This window comes from Chlorocebus sabaeus, chromosome 3, assembly GCF_047675955.1.
Source record: "Chlorocebus sabaeus isolate Y175 chromosome 3, mChlSab1.0.hap1, whole genome shotgun sequence".
NCBI lineage: Eukaryota > Metazoa > Chordata > Mammalia > Primates > Cercopithecidae > Chlorocebus > Chlorocebus sabaeus.
Genome location: NC_132906.1, coordinates 23,332,063 through 23,352,834, shown reverse-complemented (window position 1 = coordinate 23,352,834; position 20,772 = coordinate 23,332,063). Strand labels below are relative to the sequence as shown.

At 38.5% G+C, this 20,772-nt stretch overlaps 1 protein-coding gene across 2 annotated transcripts in view; it reads right to left on the bottom strand.

Moving 5' to 3' along the window:
* The window catches only part of GPALPP1 (GPALPP motifs containing 1), a 40,207-nt gene that overhangs the window by 11,566 nt on the left and 7,869 nt on the right, over positions 1 to 20,772 (bottom strand). The window contains exons 2-6 of one of the 2 annotated variants that reach the window (XM_007960318.3): positions 12,071 to 12,203; positions 10,193 to 10,300; positions 7,603 to 7,687; positions 3,245 to 3,376; positions 2,754 to 2,918 (exon numbers count right to left, since the gene is read on the bottom strand). In XM_007960318.3, the coding sequence (XP_007958509.2) occupies positions 2,754 to 2,918; positions 3,245 to 3,376; positions 7,603 to 7,687; positions 10,193 to 10,300; positions 12,071 to 12,203 (623 nt within the window). Of the gene's footprint in view, positions 1 to 2,753; positions 2,919 to 3,244; positions 3,377 to 7,575; positions 7,688 to 10,192; positions 10,301 to 12,070; positions 12,204 to 20,772 lie in introns of both variants that reach the window. The other variant, XM_037986724.2, reaches the window with a different exon arrangement.

The window sequence follows — 20,772 nt, the reverse complement described above, 5'->3', positions numbered from 1 at the left end:
GCTGGGACTACAGGCGCCCGCCACCACACCTGGTTAATTTTTTGTATTTTTAGTAGAGACAGGGTTTCACCGTGTTAGCCAGGATGGTCTTGATCTCCTGAGCTTGTGATCCACCCACCTCAGCCTCCCAAAGTGTTGGGATTACAGGTATGAGCCACCATGCCCGGCCAAGAGCAATCTTCTTTTAGGCCATATTGGCTAAATTAATGTGAGAACAGTAGAGGTATGAGAGGTATGCTGGAAAATCAAATATAAGAAACAGGATGGAGTGGAGGGAACCTATCAAGAAGGAAATATGTCTAAGATCTGTTATAAAAATTAGTCATGAACTTTACACAGGATCAAAGACAACAGAAAATGAATAGTTCTGTGATACTATATAGTTTGTGACATAAATATATGTGTGTGGTACTATATTCTGTAATGTAGTATTATATAAAATTTAAGACTTACTAATAATCCCTTTATGAGTTCACTGTAAATACTAAACAAAACATTTCAGCACAGAAAAGAATGACCAGGTCTAAAGAACTCAGTCACAGGGATTAAAATCTCTTAAGTTCAAACACTATAGCCTGGTTTCCATGTGTTCCATTATTCCATGATATTTTCCTCCAAGGAAGACTCTCTACATATCTGGCTGTAAGCCAGACATCTATTCATCTACAATGAGAAATAGGATATAAAAAAGAACAAATAAATAAGGACACAAATAAAAAGGCATGTAAGCAAGGGAATTAATTGTCTTTTTGAAGACAATCTTAAAGGCTAAATTATAAAAACTGCAATAAATAATTATTATTTCAAAACCTGCTAAGAAATAATAGGCATTCCAACACCAGCCTTTCAAGGTTTTTGTGGCTCTCTTGGATCCACATCCTTTGCTGCCTCTTCTGCCCCTATGTGTGTTGGTTCACCTCACCTTCCTACTATAACTCTCAGATTCTCTTTAATCTTAGGACAAAAAAGAAATTATGCATAATGTTGCCTACTATGCAGGCAGGGTGCTCAGGTGTGGAGACTGCAACACGCCCTCCACACTTTAACAGTACCACTGTTTATTTCACAGGCAATTCTCCAGTAAAATGGAAAGTCCTTGAGGAGCTCTTGCCTCTTTCTATCACCTGCAACCAAATACAATTCCTGATAGAACAGGAAAATTGATCATTCCAGATTGAAAAGAGAAATCCTGATAATTCTAGGTATTGATGAGTAATATAAACAGAGCTAGTTCATTCCAGATTGAAAACAGAAATCCTGATAATTCTAGGTACTGATGAGTAATATAGACAGAGCTAATGGAATGAACTAAGTGTGGAACTGCTTTAGTCAGAACTGATGAATTTATAATCATAAGGTGACAATTAGTCAAGCATTTGGGAATTGAATGGGATGTCTTACAGAAATTAAAACCTTCAGAGAGAGACTGCGCATAGTGGCTCACACCTGTAATCCCAGCACTTTGGGAGGACTGCTTGAGCCCAGGAGTTTGAGACTAGCCTGGACAACATAGCAAGGCCTTGTCTCTACAAAAATAAAAAATAAAAAAATTAGTTGTGTGCCTGCAGTCCCAGCTCCTCAGGAGGCTGAGGCAGGAGGATCACCTGAGCCCAGAAGTTTGAGGGCTGCAGTGAGCTATGACTGCGCCACTGCAGTCCAACCTGGGTGACAGAGACACCCTGTCTCTTAAAAAACAAACAAACAAAAAAACAAAAAGAAAAAACCAAAACCCACAGATGGATTAAACTGAAGGAGTAGTACTGGGGATACTGGTTTAATTCCTGATATACAATGAAATATTTTGTAACAGAAAAAGGTTCAAGAAGAGAAAATTAAAAATAATGTATTTTATGCATACAGATTTTTGGGTTTTTTTTTTTTTTTTTTTTTTTTTGAGATAGAGTTTTGCTCTGTTGCCCAGGCTGGAGTGCAGTGGCGCAATCTTGGTTCACTACAGCCTCCGCCTCCTGGGTTCAAGTGATTCTCCTGCCTCAGCTTCCCAAGTAGCTGGGATTATAGGCGCGTGCCACCATGCCCGGCTAATTTTTTTATTTTTAGTAGAGACAGGGTTTTACCATGTTGACCAGGCTGGTCTCGAACTCCCGACTTCAGGTGATCCGCCCGCCTTGGCCTCGGAAAGTGCTGGGATTACAGGCATGAGCCACTGCCGCCAGCTGGTATTTTTTGGATAACTTAATGTATTAATGACAGTGGTTCTTGTCTATCTTGACAGTAACATGAAGTTTAGTGCACCTGAGATACGGTCATTTTGAGAGAGATCCTCTAGGCACCATTTAATTTGCTTGGTTAATCTGCAGCTTTTTTTTTTTTTTTCTAAAATATTTTAAAAGATATATGATCATAGAGATAGTATGGTGTAAAAAGACCAGGGAATCTGGTCTTTTTGACCAGGTCTAAAATGAGATTGTTTTTCATCACTTACTAGCTTTGTGACCCTAGAAACGTTGACCTCATAGAGGATAGTTTCTCCATCTATAAAATAAGGTCATTATACCTACGTCTCCGAGTTTTCCTGAGGTTTAAATGAGACCGTTTATTGGGAAATAGTAAGTAAACAGCAAGCAATTGGTGTCACTTTCCTTCCTCATAATCTTGCTCCAGAGGAAAATCTGTATTATCTTTTTGGAATCATAATTAAAAAAAAAGTACCCTTAAATAATTTTGCATTGTATCTTTTCAAAATCCAGCCAACATGAACAGAAATACATGAACAAACAAACAAAGCCTCTCACCTTAGCTTTCCTTTCCCTATCAGCTGGAGTATCTGTCCAGATTGATCGATCTCCAGATGTGTCATCAGCTCTTCTCTTAAAAGTCCTTGGCCCAAGACCAAAGTCTTTCATTTCTGGAGGAAGTTCAGTCATCCATGACTCTCTTACGATGGGTTTAGATGAATCCTTTAACAGAAAAAAAAAAATGTAGCATGGAAAGTATGTATCGTGTATAAGAGGAGTACATATGTATGTACAAGCAACTATGTCATGCAATTGAAGTTTTAAAGTTACTTATGTTTTTGTCACATATGTTTGTCACATACGTTACAAAGACTTTCATCCAATTTGTTACTTTTCTTTTAGAGTTTCTGGGTTCTAACTCCTAAATTAAAAAAAAATATTATACATAAAAACAAAATATATTAAAAGTTATATAGTTTAGTGTTTATTTCTAAAATTTAGATTTTTAATCTATTTAGTGTACTTCTTAAAGTGTTTTTAAAACTTACATCATCTCCTTTGGTCAGTTTTTCTTTCATTCTCTCGGCCCTTTTTTCAAACTCTGTCGTTACGTTATAGTTAACTGGTCCTTTTGCAGGCATTGGTCCAATAATATCCTCATCTTCACTGCTGTCTGTTTCCTTTTAAAACAAGATATTATCTTTAAACCAAGAGCAGAGCTACAGGTATAAAAAATAATTCTAAATTACCTGCATTTAACTGAAACTTATCCATAAAAAATTAAAAAGTAAACCATGTATTGCTGGCTCATCACTGAACCATGAGGACTTTTTCCTCACCTTCCTCAAGTGCCTAGCACAGAGATGACAAATCCATGGCATGCAGACTCTCTCCCACCTCCCACCTCTCTTCCTGTGTCCAGGACAGACCTCACTCTCTTCCTGAAGGACATAGATGTAGACTTAGAGCTCTTCTCAACATAGTACAATAATTAGACAATTATATACTGTGTTGTGGCTTATTCTAACACACACACAAACATATTCTTAATAACTATGGATTTTGGCATACACCTCATTTGATCCTTGTAACAAAACTGTAAAATGGCACTATTTCTGGTTTCTTTTTTTTTTTTTTGGAGGAGACTTAGGCTTAGAGTGTAATTAGAATAAACAACTTGTCTGATTTTATAAAACTATTATCTAAGAATCAAATATTCCAAGATCAAGGCCAGCATTTTTTCTGTGTATATAACAGTGACCCCCTATCATTTTATCTCAACTGTTAGTGATTTAGCTTTAAGTGTTTCTAGCTTATATCTACAATAGTAAGCTTCCTGATGTTACAGACATTATGTTAAACATATTTATAACCCACTACAGATATAAATATTTGGTGACGTAAAATGTTCAGATATAAAAGCTATAATGAAAATTTAAAACTATGAGACATGAAAACAGAACAAAACACTAACTCTGAGAGTCATGGCACCAATACGGTTTTAGTGGAATAAGCTAATGATAGTCTCACTTCCATCTTAACATGAGATGGTTTCATAAAGGTGGAATTTCAGCATGTCCTGGTAGGATGATGCCTACAATTTTTAGAAATAAGTATCACTTATGTTCGGGGTAAATAAAAGCGGAGATGGAGAAGCAAACAGAAAATTAGGCCAAACACACTAAACTGAAAATCAGAAACAGAATAATATGCCCAATTCCTATTTATGGGTATTAAATTATTTTGGTGTCCTGGATGAGTTATTTCTTTAAATAAAAAAAGTTGCACATTTTATCCAGAATTACGATAGAAATTAGATACCCTATTGATTTATACTTTGGGTTGATTTTGTTGAAGGCCTCACTTGCCATTGTACTAGTCCTGTGACTTCAGGCATGTTATTTAACCTTTCTAAGCCCTGGTTTCCTTGTCTTTGACAAGAGAATTATAACAGCTTCTACCAACAACTATTGCCAAGAGAACCCTGCATTTTGTTTATCCTCTTTAAAGCCACACCCTTCTCAGGCAACTGGGACCTTCTCTAACACCTGGGGAAAAATATTGATAATTCTAGGCCAGTCACAAAAAAAAGTATAACTATTGTATGGATGTGTTTACAAAATATTACAAAGTAGTCACTTTGGTCTTCTTCTTCTTGCTCAGCTGACTGGTTTAGGCATGGACACATGACACAATTCTTGTGAAATAAACACAAAAGGCCTATAGGAAACTGGTAGAGGTTTTCCTTCCTCTACAAAAGAGGCACAGGGAAAGGACCATTCCTCTTCTGTGTCTGGACACTGCTAGCTGCTTTTAAGTCTTAGAACTTTGGCAGGCTTCTTAGTATGATGAAGGCAGTCAGCCTAAGTCTTAGAACTTTGGCAGGCTTCTTGGTACGATGAGGGAGGAATTAACATACTGTTAATTCTCTTATAGAGCAGGAAGGTAGAAAAACTGGAGCCTTTGATGATATCATGAGGCAAATGAATTAATCAAGCTTAGAATCATCTTACCTCTTGATCTCTTATTATGTATGAAACATATTTTCCTTATTTTGAGAATAGAGAACATATATCACCAAGTAAATTAATCCATTTGCTAAGTAAGTAGGTTAAGATAAAGTTCCATTTTGAGTTGGATTTTCTGTTATTTGTAGCTGAAGGCATTCAGTTGATACACTACCTCCCTGGATTGTTGTTTGGATTAAGTTAGGTTTATACTGCTGTTGCAGTGTCTGGCTTGTGCTAAGTGCTCAAGAAATGTCAAACACTAGTATCATTATGTCTTAATTTGGGGGTATATGCCGGGAATGAGGCTAAGAGAAGCCTATCTTTGAGAAACGAAAATCTCAAAACTGAAAAAAGGTCTTTTGAAAAAGGTTCAATTAAAGGGAAATTAAAAGGCAAACAATCAGAGCGAGAGTATTTCACACATGGACCTACAGTGTAACCTCTCTCAGCCTGACCCTCGCCTTCCACCAAAAGAAGCTAGGGAATGTAGAATGTGTAGCACCTAGGAAATGATGTAAGCTATGCATTTGCTAACTAGGTAGGTTAGGACAAAATTCCAAGGGTGAATAATGCTGAATTATGCTACTCCTTCGAAAATTTTTTCCCCAATTTTTTATTTTGAAAAATTTTGAACCTATAAAAAAGTGCTAAGATGAGTACAATAAACACCAATATGTCCTCACTCAGATTTACCAACTGAGTAGCACATGTCATTTTAACACATTCATTCTTTTTGGTTTGTTTTCTTTCCCTCTCCCTATGAAATAGACACACACACACTTTTATTCAGAACCATTTGAAAGTAGGTTACAGATAGTATGACAAGGCTCTAGGCAGAAGCAAATTTCCTTGCCACCTTCCTAGGGACAGTGGGTTACATTTCTCTAGTCCTCTAGTCCCCTTGTCCTCCTTTTACAGACACAGCAGAACTTTGAGGCTGCAGGCTTTATGCAGGGGGCTCAATGATTTATTGGAAAGATAATATTCCAGCAAAAAAACGAAGGTCTAGGAGGTCAGCCACATAGATATGTAGGGGAAGACCATTTTGCATAGGCTTGGACAGCAGGCATAAAGGCTCAGAAGTAGGAGCTGGCCTGCTGTATTTGAGGAGGAACAGCAAGGAGCCCAGTGTGGGCACATCAAAGCAAAAGATAAAATCAGAGTACTAATGGAGGCCAGTATAGGGCCCTAAAAGGACTTTGGCTTTGACTTAGGGAGAGGAGGAGTAATTTGGTGGTTTTGAGTGTTAGTGACATGATCTGACTTCGATCTGCCTTTGTTTCATCTGGACCCCTTCAACTTTTGTGTTGAGAAGGGGTAGTAGAGGAGAAATGGCTACATAAAGCATGAAGACCAATAAAAGGGGTGAAATTTGATGGTCACTTGGACCAGGGTGGGAGCAGAAGTGGCTGAGTCCTGGATGTCTTATGAAGATAGGAACAAACTAATTTGTTGACAGATTCACTTCTGTGACTATGTGCCTGCCACACTGCAGGTGTTCTATAAGCATTTGTTGAAAGAATAAGTAAATGACCCTGAAATTAATAATTTTAACCACTGCATTATACATCCTTTGAGTAACAACCTCAGTGTAACTGTTGAATTCTTAGTGGAAATAAACAGGAGTCTCTGGAATATATGAATTCATACATAGGAAGGCACTGCAGTATAACAGACTGAAGTGATTTAAAGTCATAAGAACTGGGTTTGTGCCATGGGTTTGATCAGTAAAAATTGTGTAATCTTGGGTAAGGTACCCAATTTTTTTGGTCTTTAGAATTTGTAAGGTGCAGATAATATCTATTTCATGAAACTGTGGAGAAGATAAAATAAGGTACACATATAGGAAAAACGCATTACAAATTATAAAGTACTCTACAAATCTCAACTCTTGTTAAGGAGAGAAACAGCCTTTATACTTTACTCCAAAGTCATTTGGTCTATCTTTTCCTAAAATTACTTATCCACCAGTGTATTTTTTTATACACAGGTACTAGAGCTTGGTTAGGAGAAAGTAAATTTCAAGGTAAAGACCATTGTTAAAAAGCTCTTCAACCTTCTCTCCTCCAGCCCACATCACAATAATTTCTTAAACTTTTCTTCATGTTCCATCCTTCTAACACTTTAAAGCCCCCCTTCAAAGATAAGAAGCATGAATAGTAACACCCCGTCAACCCTGTTATTTTCTTAACAGAATCTCAGGTTTGTGAATAGCTTTTTATTTCATCTACTTATGTTACAATCTTAAATTAATCTGAATATAACTGAGTCTTACATTACAGTTGAGTCCAGTGATTGTAGTAACTGCATGCATAAAGTTTGGAGTTTGTTACAATACATCTTATTCTTTCAATGAAAACTTTCCAAACCTTAGAGTTGAAATGGGATGATGATACCTGTTGTCCTGGATCATCTCTGCCCTTGTCACTTTTCTGTGTAGATTTAATGAAACCAGGTGGCAGTGCAGGACCTATTATGGGCCTGAAAAATAAAATGTACTTTTATCATTCTCCCTGACTTTAAAAAGCAGTTTTCAGAACAAAAGTTCACAAAAATAATAAAGCCAGATAGTAACAAATGTTGAAAATAAGAATTTTATTTAACACTTTATTTTTACTAGTATTACCTAGTATCTTTCTGCTAGATGTCTTTTAAAAACCTAATTTTCACATTTGAATTTTCTACTTATTAGTCAATAATTAGAGACCAAGCCAGTAATTCTCAATCTTTGTGACACTGGCATATGCACACTTCCTAAAAAGAACTATATTAAATAAAAATGGCAATGTTTTAAAAAAATTGTACTAAAATCTGTGATGGTCTTTTTTTATTTTGTGCCTTGGCTTTCCTTCAGTTTTGAGATTCACTATCCAGTGAAAGATACCTTAGGGGCATTATAATTATGGTCAGAACTACCAAAGTAGAAATCGAGTTCTTCAAGGACATATATAGCATGTGCAGACAATGCCAGCAATCTGTGGTCTATATAACATGGCAGTATTAAAAATCTATCCATTGTTCTCACTTGATAATACAATGAGGGACTGTAGAAGAATGCAGCTAGTTCATTAAGACACATAGAAAGGGAAAAAGGTACTGTGCTAACCACATTTCAAGCAGGGCACTGGTTCCTTAAAACAATCCTGGTCAGTGTCAGTCACTCCACTTTTAAGATGAGCAAAATCATGTCCAAGATTAACACAATTAGTAAGTGGCTGAGCTAGAGTTCAGACCCTGGTCTACTTGATGTCAAAGTGCGTTTTCTTTCCAGCTGCCCTACTGCCACATAATGAGGCAACTGTCATCACTTCAGAAGAGAGACTTGCCTGAATACTGGGTCTTAAAAAGAGACAGCCTTACTTTATGAAGGAAAAAATTAAAAAGATAAAAATAAAAAATAAAAAAATACCCTCTTTCATACTTTTAAGATACTTCATCCTTGCTTTTGTACCAATGTTTTTTCCATAGTTGTCACTGTGCCAGTGTTACCAACCCAGATGGTAATGAAGTCCTAAGCTAAAATTTCCAGGTTGCACCTTGTTCTATTAGAACCCCACAGACAGGCATCCTGGCAGGGGAAAAAACAGTACTGACAGTCAGAAACTCTGGGCTCCCATCCTGACCATTTAATAATCTCTTGTCTTGATTCACGAAACTTCTTTGAGCAGAACAATTTGCTTATGAAAGACAGGGAAGTTTGGCACTGTTAAAAAGACAAAATTAGGTATCATTTATAAGCTATGAGTACAGCATAGATTTTTTCTGAGTACAATTTTTAGCAATCTACAAATGCAATTAAAACTTAACTTTCTGGCCTCAGGGGATTGGTGGTAATAAAATTACCAGTATATAAAATCTTAAAACACAGTAAAGGAATATAACCATGGCATGTTATGATACTATAAAAGGTTTATAACTCCAATATATAAAGCCAGCTGTTTATTTTACACATGTATTTTATTATTGCCAAAATAATACTCTCAAGAAAAAAAATTGCTATACATTTAAGTAATGTGTTTTCTTAAAAGGAATGCTACATCCTAGGGGTCAGCAAACTTTCTATAAAGGGCTAGATAGTAACTCTTAGGCTTTGAGAGCCACACGTGGCTCTCTGTGGCATATCTGTCATCGTTTTTTTAGCTACTCTCAAAAATGTAAAAATCATTTTTAGTTTGGGGTCTGTAGATTGCCTATCTCTGTATATCTAAAACAACCAAAGTTAATGGAAGTTAGGAGCTGCCAAATGTGATTATAAACTTTGAATATAAAATAAACAGCCTTTTCTGCTTGTTCTTGCATATTGGTATACAGTATTATGAAGTATAAACAATTTAACGTGCAATCTTATATTTGGCATTTAAAAATTTTACAATTCTGGGAGGAAGACAGGAATAAATATTTACTCTATACTTACTCTGTGCCAGGCTCCATGTAAATTAAACACACACACACAAACACACAAAGTCTAGGTATACAATTATGAAACCTCAATCATCACAACAATTCTGTAAAGTACATGCTGTTATCCTAGCTTACAGATAACAAATTTGAGATTCAGAGAAGTTAGTCCAATTGTCTAATATGGCACATGGGGATTTGTTTCTTCTACTGATAAATAATTAAGAAAACAACTGAATTAAAAGTCAGAACATCAAGATTCTAGTCCCAGGTCTGCTACTATGTGTGTGTGACCTTACCTGTTTATAAAGTGGGGAGAGGGATGATCCACCCTGCTTACCACAAAACACTTTTGTGAATATCAAATAACAGATGTGGAAGTTTTCTGTAAACTGTGAAAGTGTCATAAACATGTAAATAATTATTTTTATTATAGGAAACAACTTCTTTTCCCTATGAATGACCCATTTCAAAATGTTATATAAATATTTCAGTAAAACCTTATTTCAGACAATTCTTTAATTCATTAAAGATTCCTTAGTTAAAATATTTAAAGAAAGACTAGCCTAAAATATTACACATTATCACCTTGGAGGAGAATCATCCTGCTTTTTAAATCCAGGAGGAAGGGCTGGTCCAAAAAACCCATCATCATCATCATCATCATCATCCTTATCCTGATTTTTCCTCTGTTTTCTGAAAACACAGTAGTATAACTTTATGCATATATGTCAAATTTTTTTTGACAAAAACACACTTTAATTTTTTTATAAAAGCATTAAATCTAGTTGTATAAACACTGCAACAATAAATTAATTTTGCCAAATAAAAACTGGATACTATGATAGTTCTTTTTATTTTTATTTTTTTATTTTTTGAGAGGAAGTCTTGCCCTATTGGCCAGGCTGGAGTGCAGTGGCGTGATATTGGCTCACTGGAACCTCCCACTCCTAGGTTCAAGCAATTCTCCTGCCTCAGCCTCCCAGGTAGCTGGGATTACAGGCAAGCGCCACCACGCCCAGTTAATTTTTGTATCTTTTTAGTAGAGATGGGGTTTGACCATGTTGGCCAGGCTGGTCTCAAACTCCTGACCTCAAGTGAGCTGCGCACGTTGGCCTTCCAAAGTGCTGGGATTACAGGTGTGAGCCACTGCACCCGGCCTATGACAATAGTTCGTAACTAGTCTTTTCCTGGAATTTATTTTTGGCCTAAAATACAGATTGGTTATTTCTTTACAGCAGTAACATATCACTATTCTATACTTTCTGTGGTATTAAAGATTCCCCTCAATGAAGTTTCAAAGTCTATTGGTCAGATGTTTCTAAGTAAAAAGTTTGTGACTGTGACTTTTATTCTCATTTAAGGAAGGGGTTTAAGTTGCTCTTTCCACCTGATAATATTTAAAATGAATTTAAAAAAAGCTTGTTACTCAATAATAAACAAAGATTTGACTTCTCATTTACATAGACCCATAGTGGTAAGGCTAGATTAGAAGAAAATCATTCAGCTGGGTGCGATGGCTCACGCCTGTAATCCCAGCACCTTGGGAGGCCAAGACGGGCGGATCACTTGGGGTCAGGAGTTCAAGACCAGCCTGGCCAACATGGTGAAACTCTGTCTCTACTAAAAAATACAAAAATTAGCCAGGTCTGGTGGCACACGCCTGTAGTTCCAGCTACTTGGAAGGCTGAGACAGGAGAATCACTTGAACTTAGGAGGCAGAGGCTACAGTGAGCCGAGATCATGCCACCGGATTCCAGTCTGGGCTACAGAGCGAGACTTCATCTCAAAAAAAAAAAAAAAAAAAAAAAAGAAAAAGAAGAAATCATTAGTTTATTTAAAGAAAACATATACCGCATGTATAATTTTAAGAAGAAATTCTATGGTTTATGTAGCCTCCTTCGTCACTTCAATGACATCTTAAGAAAAATCCTTTATGTAAGAATTTTATTGGCTGGTGTGGTGGCTCATGCTTATAATCCCAGCACTGTGAGGCTGAGGCAGGCAGATCACTTGCGTCCAGGAGTTTGAGACCAGCCTGAGCAACATGATGAAACCCCATCTCTACAAAAAACACCAAAAAAATCTACAAAAAATACAAAAATTTGCTGGGCACCTGTGGTCCCAGCTTCTCAGGAGACTGAGGTGGGAGGATCGCTTGAGCTTGGAAGGCAGAGGCTGCAGTGAGCCAAGATCACGCCACTTCACCCCGTTGTGTGTGCCACGGTGAGCCCCTGTCTCAGGGAAAAAAAAAATACACTGAAATTCTAGATATCTCTATAGCTGCACCCTACTAGAATAAATTTCTTTGTAAAAGGTATAGTTCAGGATGAAATGCCATACAAAAGGATTTCTCCCTGTGCTGTATAAATGGAAATTTGATATCCCCTTATTAGTTATCTGTTCCAGCCAACTTATACTAGCTCTGAAGTTTGGTCTATCATTTAATTTAATTAAATGACTGACCTTGCAGTTGGACCAGTGTCATCTTCTTCAGATTCTTGATTTCCTTCTTCATACAAAGAACTACTGTCTTCATCGCTGTCTGATGAATCTGAACTACTGCTTTTATAATTAGGGGGCAGAGCTGGTCCTGCAACTAAAGAAGATTTGTTGTTTGTCATCACTAGCCACTACTGTTTCAGTGAACCCTTCAAGCCGATATTTTCACTTTCTTTTCTGAAATAAACAGCACTGGCTGTCTATCATTTATTATTCGCTTTAATTTCACTTGCTGTTTTGTGTACAGTGGTTTTGTCTTTCCAGCTCTAGGAAGGCAGAAATTATGTCTTACACAATCTCTTTCATGAGATTCACAAAAGCTTTGTTAATATCTGAACTTATAAACCCGAACTTATGGCAATAGCATGTAATTTCCTTGATAACGTGCAGTTTTTGCATTGGTTGGTGCACCTGCCAAAAACAAAAAACAAAAAAAACGGCTTCATGATTTTTTTTTTCTTACAGACAGTTTAAGGTAGAATCACTACTTAAAAAAAAAAAAATCTTTCCTGGCATCCCCATATTTCTTGGTTAGTTTTCTTTTTGAGATCATTTTCCAAGCAGAAATAAAATTAGAGTCACTCTAAGTTTTACTGCTTGCCAACAGAGATACAGGGAAGAGAATGAGGCTGCACTGTAATGGGGATGTTAGGGAGAGTGGTAAGGGTCTTCTAGGTCCACTTATCAGGATGACTTGCTCTCACTTTACATCTCAGCAAAATTACAAATTACTGCATGGTGTCACTGCAGTGTCATGATGTCACTGATGATGTCATACAGACACAATTGTCCAGGTTGATCCTACACAGTGATGCTAAAAGGCTACTGTCATAGTTCCCAAGGTTGGATATTTATCAGACTCCCTAAAAAAAAAAAAAAAAATATATATATATATATATATATATTTTTTAAAGATTCACGGGCCCTTTTCTCAGATATTCTGACCCAGTTGGCCTGGAGGAGGGCCTGGAAACATGACTTTCCAAAGAGTATTCTGGGTATGCCCTTCATTCAATATTATAATAATAGTAATATTTGTTACTACAAAAACGTAAGTGTAATAAATAAAAAACAAATAACATGGTTTGAGTTTTTAGGTGTTATGAATTGTTTTAAGAGACATACACATTATTCTATTTAATTCCGATAACAATCCTATGAGGGAGGTATTATTTCTATTTTATAGATTAAGAAACTGAGGCAGAGAATTGTTAAGTGACTTGCCTAACTTCATACAACTAAAGAGTGGGGCTGGAATATGAACCCAGGAATCTGATTTCAAAGTCTGTATCCTTAACCACTATACTAGCCAATATTCAATAGTCAGCAACCATCCATCCAACAACAGTTATTAAGTAAATACTTATAGAGAAACAAACATTAACAGAATTAAGATCAATTCAGATATTGTAAGTGCTGCTATGAAAATAGGAAAAAGGTGACACTGTATATGTGGGAGAGTAATTTTAAAGACAGTGGTAAGGCAAAAATCTCTCTGAGAAAAAGACATTTGAGTGGAGACTTAAATGATGAGATGACAGACGCCATGGACAGAGGAACAGCCAGTGCAAAACTCCTATGCAGGGAGCAAGCCTGATGTGCTTGAGGGAGAAAAAGGCCAGTGTGGCTTAAGAAAAGCAAAATGACAAGATCGAGTTGGATGGTATAGAAGGGCCAGACCCTATGCTTTGGAGTCAGACTCTGTGCTTTGAATTCCAGGTTGGCCACTTACTACCTGTGTGATTTGGATAAGTTACTTAACCTTCCTATTACACTCTTGCAATAAGGTTAATAATAGTTTCAACCTCACAGGACTGTTGTGAAGATTACATCAGTTAATATATGCAAAGCACCTAACAAAGTCTTTGGCATATAGCAAGTGCTCAATAAATGCTAGTATAGGCTACAATAAGGAGTTTGGACTTCCCTTTCCCTTTCCATTTTCTGTTCCCTTTCCCTAAGAGGCAAGATCTCACTGTGTTGTCCAGGTTGGAGGGCAGCGGCTATTCATGGGTGCAATCCCACTGCTGACCAGCATGAGAGTTTTCACATGCTTTGTTTCTGACCCGGGCTGGTTCACCCCTCCTTAGGGCAATCTGGTGGTCCTTCACTCCCGGAGGTCACCATACTGATGTTGAACTTAGCGTGGACACCAGACTGCATAGCGTACTATAGCCCAGAACTCCTGGACTCAAGTGATCCTCCTGCCTCAGCTTCCTGAGTACCTGGGACTACAGGCATGCACCACCACATCCAGCAGGAGTTTGGATTTTTAATTACAACAGGCAGTCATTGGGAGGTTGTGGGTCAGGAGAGACATGATACGAATTACCAAACAAACAAAAAAACTGTCTGCTTATGGACAATAGACAAGAGAGATCAGCAACAGGGGATATGCATTAGAAAGCTGATAAAAAATGGTATGGCCAGGTGTGGTGGCTCATGCCTGTAATCCTAGCACTTTGGGAGGCCGAGGTGGGTGGATCACCCGAGGTCAGGAGTTTGGGACCAGCCTGGGCAACATGGTGAAACCCTGTCTCTACTAAAAATACAAAATTAGCTGGGTGTGGTGGCGTGCGTCTGTAATCCCAGCTACTCGGGAGGCTGAGGCAGGTGAATTGCTTGAACCCCGGCAGTGGAGGTTGCAGTGAGCCGAGATCACGCCATTGCACTCCAGCCTGGGCAACAGAGCGAGAATCCATCTAAAAAAAAAAGGAGAAAAAAAGGTTTGATTTGCAACATACTCTGATGGAAGGGCAAAGAGGACTGCTAATGGTTTAGATGTTAGAGGTGAGAAGAAAAAAAAAGGAATCAAAGACCAAGGATAGGTCTTAGGTTTTGTGCCTGACTAGCTAGGCAGGTGGATGGCAATGCTATTCTCTAATATGGAGAAGGCTGGGAAGAAAATAGGCTGGGAGGGGAGAGTTGAGAGTTTGTTTTTCACATTTTAAGTTTCATACAGCCTTAAAAATTTAGGTGGTGCTATCAGTGGCACTTGGGCATACTAGGGTGTATAGGGTGTGTAAGTCTGTTCTCACGCTGCTAAGAAGAAATACCTGAGACTGAGTAATTTATAAAGGAAAGAAGTTTAATTCACCCACAGCTCAGCATGGTTGCGGAGGCCTCAGGAAACTTACAATTATGGTGGAAGGGGAAGCAAACACATCCTTCTTCACATGGCAGGAGGAAGGAGAAGTGTGGAGAGAAAGGGGGAAAACTTGTAAAACTATCAGATCTTATGAGAACTCACTCACTATCCCAAGAACAGCATGAGGGTAACCACCACCATGATTCAATTACCTCCCACCAGGTCCCTCCCACAACATGTAGGGATTATGGAAACTACAATTCAGGATGAGATTTGGGTGGGGACACAGCCAAACATTATCACAGTATAAAGCTCAGGGGAGAAACTAAGGCTAGTTTTGGAATCACCAGCCTATTAAAAATTTTTTTTTCCTATCTGTCTTGGTGCATTACTAAAGAACAGGTACATAACATGCCTTAGAAAAGAATAACTAAGGCATGCTGCATTACAGCAAAAAGAGGAAAACATCAAGCATCATGGATGGGATTCCTGTCTCCAACTGCTGTTTAGGGTTTCCTGAAGAAGACTTAATGTCTTAGTATATAAGTGTTCCCCAATTATAAATAGAGACTATATGTGACCTCTAACCTCAATGAATAATGTGGCCCCATAGGAGTGATTGTCTCTTTTCATCTTCTTGATTCTAAGTACATTAAAGAGGGAAGATATGTTTTCTCCTCTTCTGCTTCTTTCTCTTCTTACATGTGACTGCTATCAATGTAATTTGTCAATTGTATACTATTGGCCAATTTTGGATAGGTGTGTATCAAGAAAAAAATTTATTATTGTTTTATATATTTTAAGCAATTAGATGTGTAATATGGTCTAAATATGTGCTGTTCTTGGTATTATAACATACATACATACATTTTATTTATTTATGTATTCATTCACTCATTTATTTATTTAGTGATGGGGTCTTGCTCTGTTTCCTGGGTTAGAAAGCAGTGATCTGATTATGGCTCACTGTAACCTTGAACTCCTGGACTCAAGCGATCCTCCCATCTCAGCCTCCTGAGTGGCTAGGACTACAGGTGTTTGCCACCACGCACAGATAATTTTTAAATTTTATTTTATTTATTTTTTTAAAACCAGGGTCTCACTATGTTGTCCAGCTTAGTCTTGAACTCTTGGCCTCAAGTGATCTTTCTGCCTTGGCCTCCGAAAGCACTGGGATTACAGGCACGAGCCACCACACCTGGTGCTATTACAACTAAAAAATTGCCTTGGATTTTTAAAGAAACAAATGGGTATACCTTGTTTTAAAAAGTTAATAAGCAGATGAAGATAAAACTCATCTAAGAAAACCTGGCCTTGTAAAAATAATCACAGGAAAAATAGTACAAAAAAGTAACATTCAGCACATAGTACCATTAATTTCTTTTTGAGTTGTGTCAAAATAAACAACTATTTCATCATGAAATGACAGAATACTGAGATGGTGATATAAAAAAGAAAAAAGAGGTCAGGCATGGTGGCTCATGCCTGTAATCCCAGCACTTTGGGAGGCTGTGGCAGGCGGATCATAAGGTCAAGAGATCGAGACCATCCTGGCCAACATAGTGAAACCCCATCTGTACTAAAAATACAAACATTAGCTGGGCGTGGTGGTGCGTGCTTGTAGTCCCAGCTACTCAGGAGGCTGAGGCAGGAGAATCACTTTAACCAGGAGGCGGAGGTTGCTGTGAGCCAAGATCATGCCACTGCACTCCAGCCTGGTGACAGAGCAAGACTCTGTCTCAAAAAAAAAAAGAAGAAAGAGAAGAATATTAAAAGTATCAGTCAGTATACACCACAATACAGACCTCCTAATAAAAGTAAGGACATGTCTGGCTTAACTTTTTTATAGATCGATATCCTTCTGAACTATGAATAATCTCAAAAAACTATTTTGGGAACATGTAATGAACTATTCCATATCTCTCCTAAAGCAGTGATGCTTGTCATCATTAAAGAGGCTCTCCTATTGCAATGATAATTTTCCAAACAGATTATAAATTCCATGAGAACAGGAGTTATGCCTTCCTTATATTTCACTTTATTCCCCTTTTCATATCACACGGAATTACGCTTACAAAAAAATGAAGTCAGTATAATACATAAAATCTCATTACAGATCAGCATTAACAGATGAACATCTGCAACCGATTTTGATGACTAGGAACGCTAACTTGAACCCCGATGAAATGATATGTCACTTCCCCAAAACCAATTCTATTCTTCTCATTAGTAGACCTGTATTACAAAAAAATTATATGGTATTATGTTTTGGATTGCAACAATAAAATTTTGTGAAGTTTGCTTCCTTCTTGTTACACACATACTTTCACAATCATCTTGACTTTGCCTACTGACCTGCAAAGTCAAAAGTATAGTTGTTCGTTGGTATTCTCGGGAGATTGGTTCCAAGACCAGCTCCCCAGTTTGCAGCTACCAAAATCTGTGGCTATGGCCTTTGTTCCACATCCCTTGAATATTGTACTTTCAATCTAGAGTTGGTTGAACCTGAAGACTGAGAACCCACAGATCTACAGGGTCAACTGTATTTACTATCAGGTCCTTTACAAGAAAAGTTTGCTGACCCCAGGACATGGTTAAGTCATGCAAATATAAAGAAGGGGCACCCAACCCATCTTTTACAGGCAGTAGGCAGTTAACATCAAAGAATGTCTCCTAGAAGCAGTGATGTAGGGGTGGGACCTGAGTTAGCTGGGCAAAGGAGACTGGAGGAAGAGTAGTCCAGGCAGAAAGAAAAGCATCTACAAAAGCCTGAAGGCAAAAGTCACCACATTTAGAAAACTGAAAGGTGTTTAGGATGGTTGGAACCAAGAGAAGATAGAAAGAGGGGCCAAATGTTGCTGTGAGGTCAAGGAAGACTAGGACTGAAAAGGGAGCCTTGAATTGGTGAGAATCTCAGTGGACTGGTGAGAGAAGAAATGCAATGAGTTAAGGAGAAAACGGAAGACCCAGAGACAGTAAGAAAGAAAACAGAGCAGCTAGAGGGGGATATGAAGTGGAGTTTTCTTCAAAGATGGGAAAGATTTGAATGTTTTGGTTAAATGCTAAGGGCAGGCGGCCCTAAGGACAGGGAAGGGAGTTGGAGTAAAAATGGAAGGATTAGCTTTAGAAGGAAGCAGTATACCTCTTCCATTATTACCAAAGGGCAGACAGAAAGCTTGGCATGGATTCAGGAAAGTTTTTAGCTATAGTAACAGAAAATTGAGGAAGTTATCTTATGATGGCATTTACTTGTTCAATGAAGTAGACAGAAAAATACAAATTTAGAAGAAAGGGAAAGTTTTAAAAACCCATGGTTGCAGACTGGGGAAGAGAAGGGAGGTGAAGCCTGTGAAGATTACTGGACAGACCTATGGACCCAGTTAGGGAACAGGCTAACTTTTAGCAGCATGAGTTCGTGGAGGCATGAGGTTTCTTCTAGCAGCACTAGGCAGCCTGGCTGGAGGCTCACAAGGGGTAAACACTTGGACTGATCCAGGGCTGGGCTTTCATTAGATGGGTTTGGCAGAATACTCAACGGGATAAAGCAGTTGAGAGCACCAGCAAGAGAGTGGATGAATGGATGGACCATGGAGTCTAACAGGAGTAGGGATGTAAGCACTCCTCTCAAATGGAAGTGCTTAAGGATAGAAGTACTTACGGATGGAAGGCTCAATGAGGTTAAAAAACAAAAATAAAAAGCAAATGAAATGGGAGTAACTTGAGTGGGAACAATGAATGAATAAGGGGTTCTTGCTGAGAATGAGATCTGAATTTAAGTTTTTGGAGCTGGAGTAGGGTAGACTCCCTACTCCAGCTTCAAATGTAGGTGAAATTAGTGGAGGTGAAGGTCACTGCAGATAAAGAGACTGGAGTTAGAGTCAAAATGGCCAAGGCTCCACTCAGCTTCCACAGAACAGAATATGGAGTGTGTGGACCACTCTTGAGAAAATATTTGCACCCCAGGGTTTCTAATGACATGACTTCAGGGTCATTTCCCAGCAGTCAATTTTCAGAGTATTCAAATGAAGTTAAGTTGTTCCATCTCAGACCTGTGTGCTCCCTCTCTCCTCTTTACTCTGGTCATGCTTGTCAGATCTTTCTGGGACAGCAGAATGTGAGGAACACAGGGCAGATATCAGACTGGATTCAGGAATCCTCACTTGAAGGTAATTCTGACACCTGCTATAACATGGATGAACCTTAAGGACATTATGCTAAGCCAGTCCAAATAGAAGGACATTATGCTAAGCCAGTCCACATGAAAGTCCAAATAAGCCAGTCCAAAGAAAAAAAAAAGACAAATACTGTATGATTCCACTCAAATGATGTACTTAGAGTAGTCAAATTCATAGAGATGGAAAATAGAACAGTGCTTGTCAGGAGCTGGAGGGGGGAATGAGGAGTTATTGCTTAATGAGCACAGAGTTTCTTTCTGTTTTATAAAATGAAAAGAGATGTGGATATGGTGGTAATAGTTGTTCAACCATCTGAATATATTTAATGTCACTGAACTGTACATTTAAAGATGGTTAAGATGGTAAATTTCATGTTATGTGTATTTTATCACGATTTGTAAAAACTGAAAAAAAAAAAAAGGCTGGGCACAGTGGCTCATGCCTATAATCCCAGCACTTCGGGAGGCTGAGGTGGGTGGATCACTTGAGCCCAGGAGTTTGAGACCAGCCTGGCCAACATGGTGAAACCCTGTCTCTACTAAAAATACAAAAATCAGCCAGGTGTGGTGGCACATGCCTGTAATCTCAGCTAGTTGGGAGGCTGATGCAGGAGAATCACTTGAACCAGGAAGCAGAGGTTGCAGTGAGCTGAGATCATGCCACTGCACTCCAGTCTGGGTGATAGTGAGACTCTGTTTACCAAAAAAAAAAAAAAAAAAAAAAGGCCAGGCAAGGTGGCTCAAGCCTGTAATCCCAGCACTTTGGGAGGCCGCCAAGGTGGGCGGATCACCCAAGGTTAGGTGTTCGAGACTAGCCTGGCTAACATGGTGAAACCCCATCTCTACTAAAAATGCAAAAATTAGCTGGGAGTGGTGGCAGGCACCTGTAGTCCCAGCTACTCGGGAGGCTGGTGCAGGAGAATGGCATGAACCCGGGAGGCGGGCTTGCAATGAGCTGAGATAGCGTCACTGCACTCCAGCCTAGGTGACAAAGCAAAACTCTGTCTCAAAAAACAAACAAACAAACAAACAAACAAACAAACAAAATCCCCTTCCCTGCCAGCCATTAGGTTTCTTCCAGACTCCATACGAAAGATTATGGTTAGCTGCATTCATGCAGGTCCTGGCTTCCCCAACCCCCATAAATCCTGGGCCCCTCTTACGGAATTTTTTTTTTTTTTTTTTTTTGAGACAAGGTCTTGTTCTAACTCTCAGGCTGGAGTGCAGTGGTGTGATCACAGCTCACTGCAACCTCAAACTCCTGGGCTCAAGCAATCCTCTTGCCTCAGCCCCCGGAGTAGTTGAGACTGCATGTGCATGCTACCACACCTGGCTAATTTTTAAATTTTTAGTAGAGATGAGGTCTTACTATGTTGTCTAGGCTGTTCTTGACGTCCCGGGCTC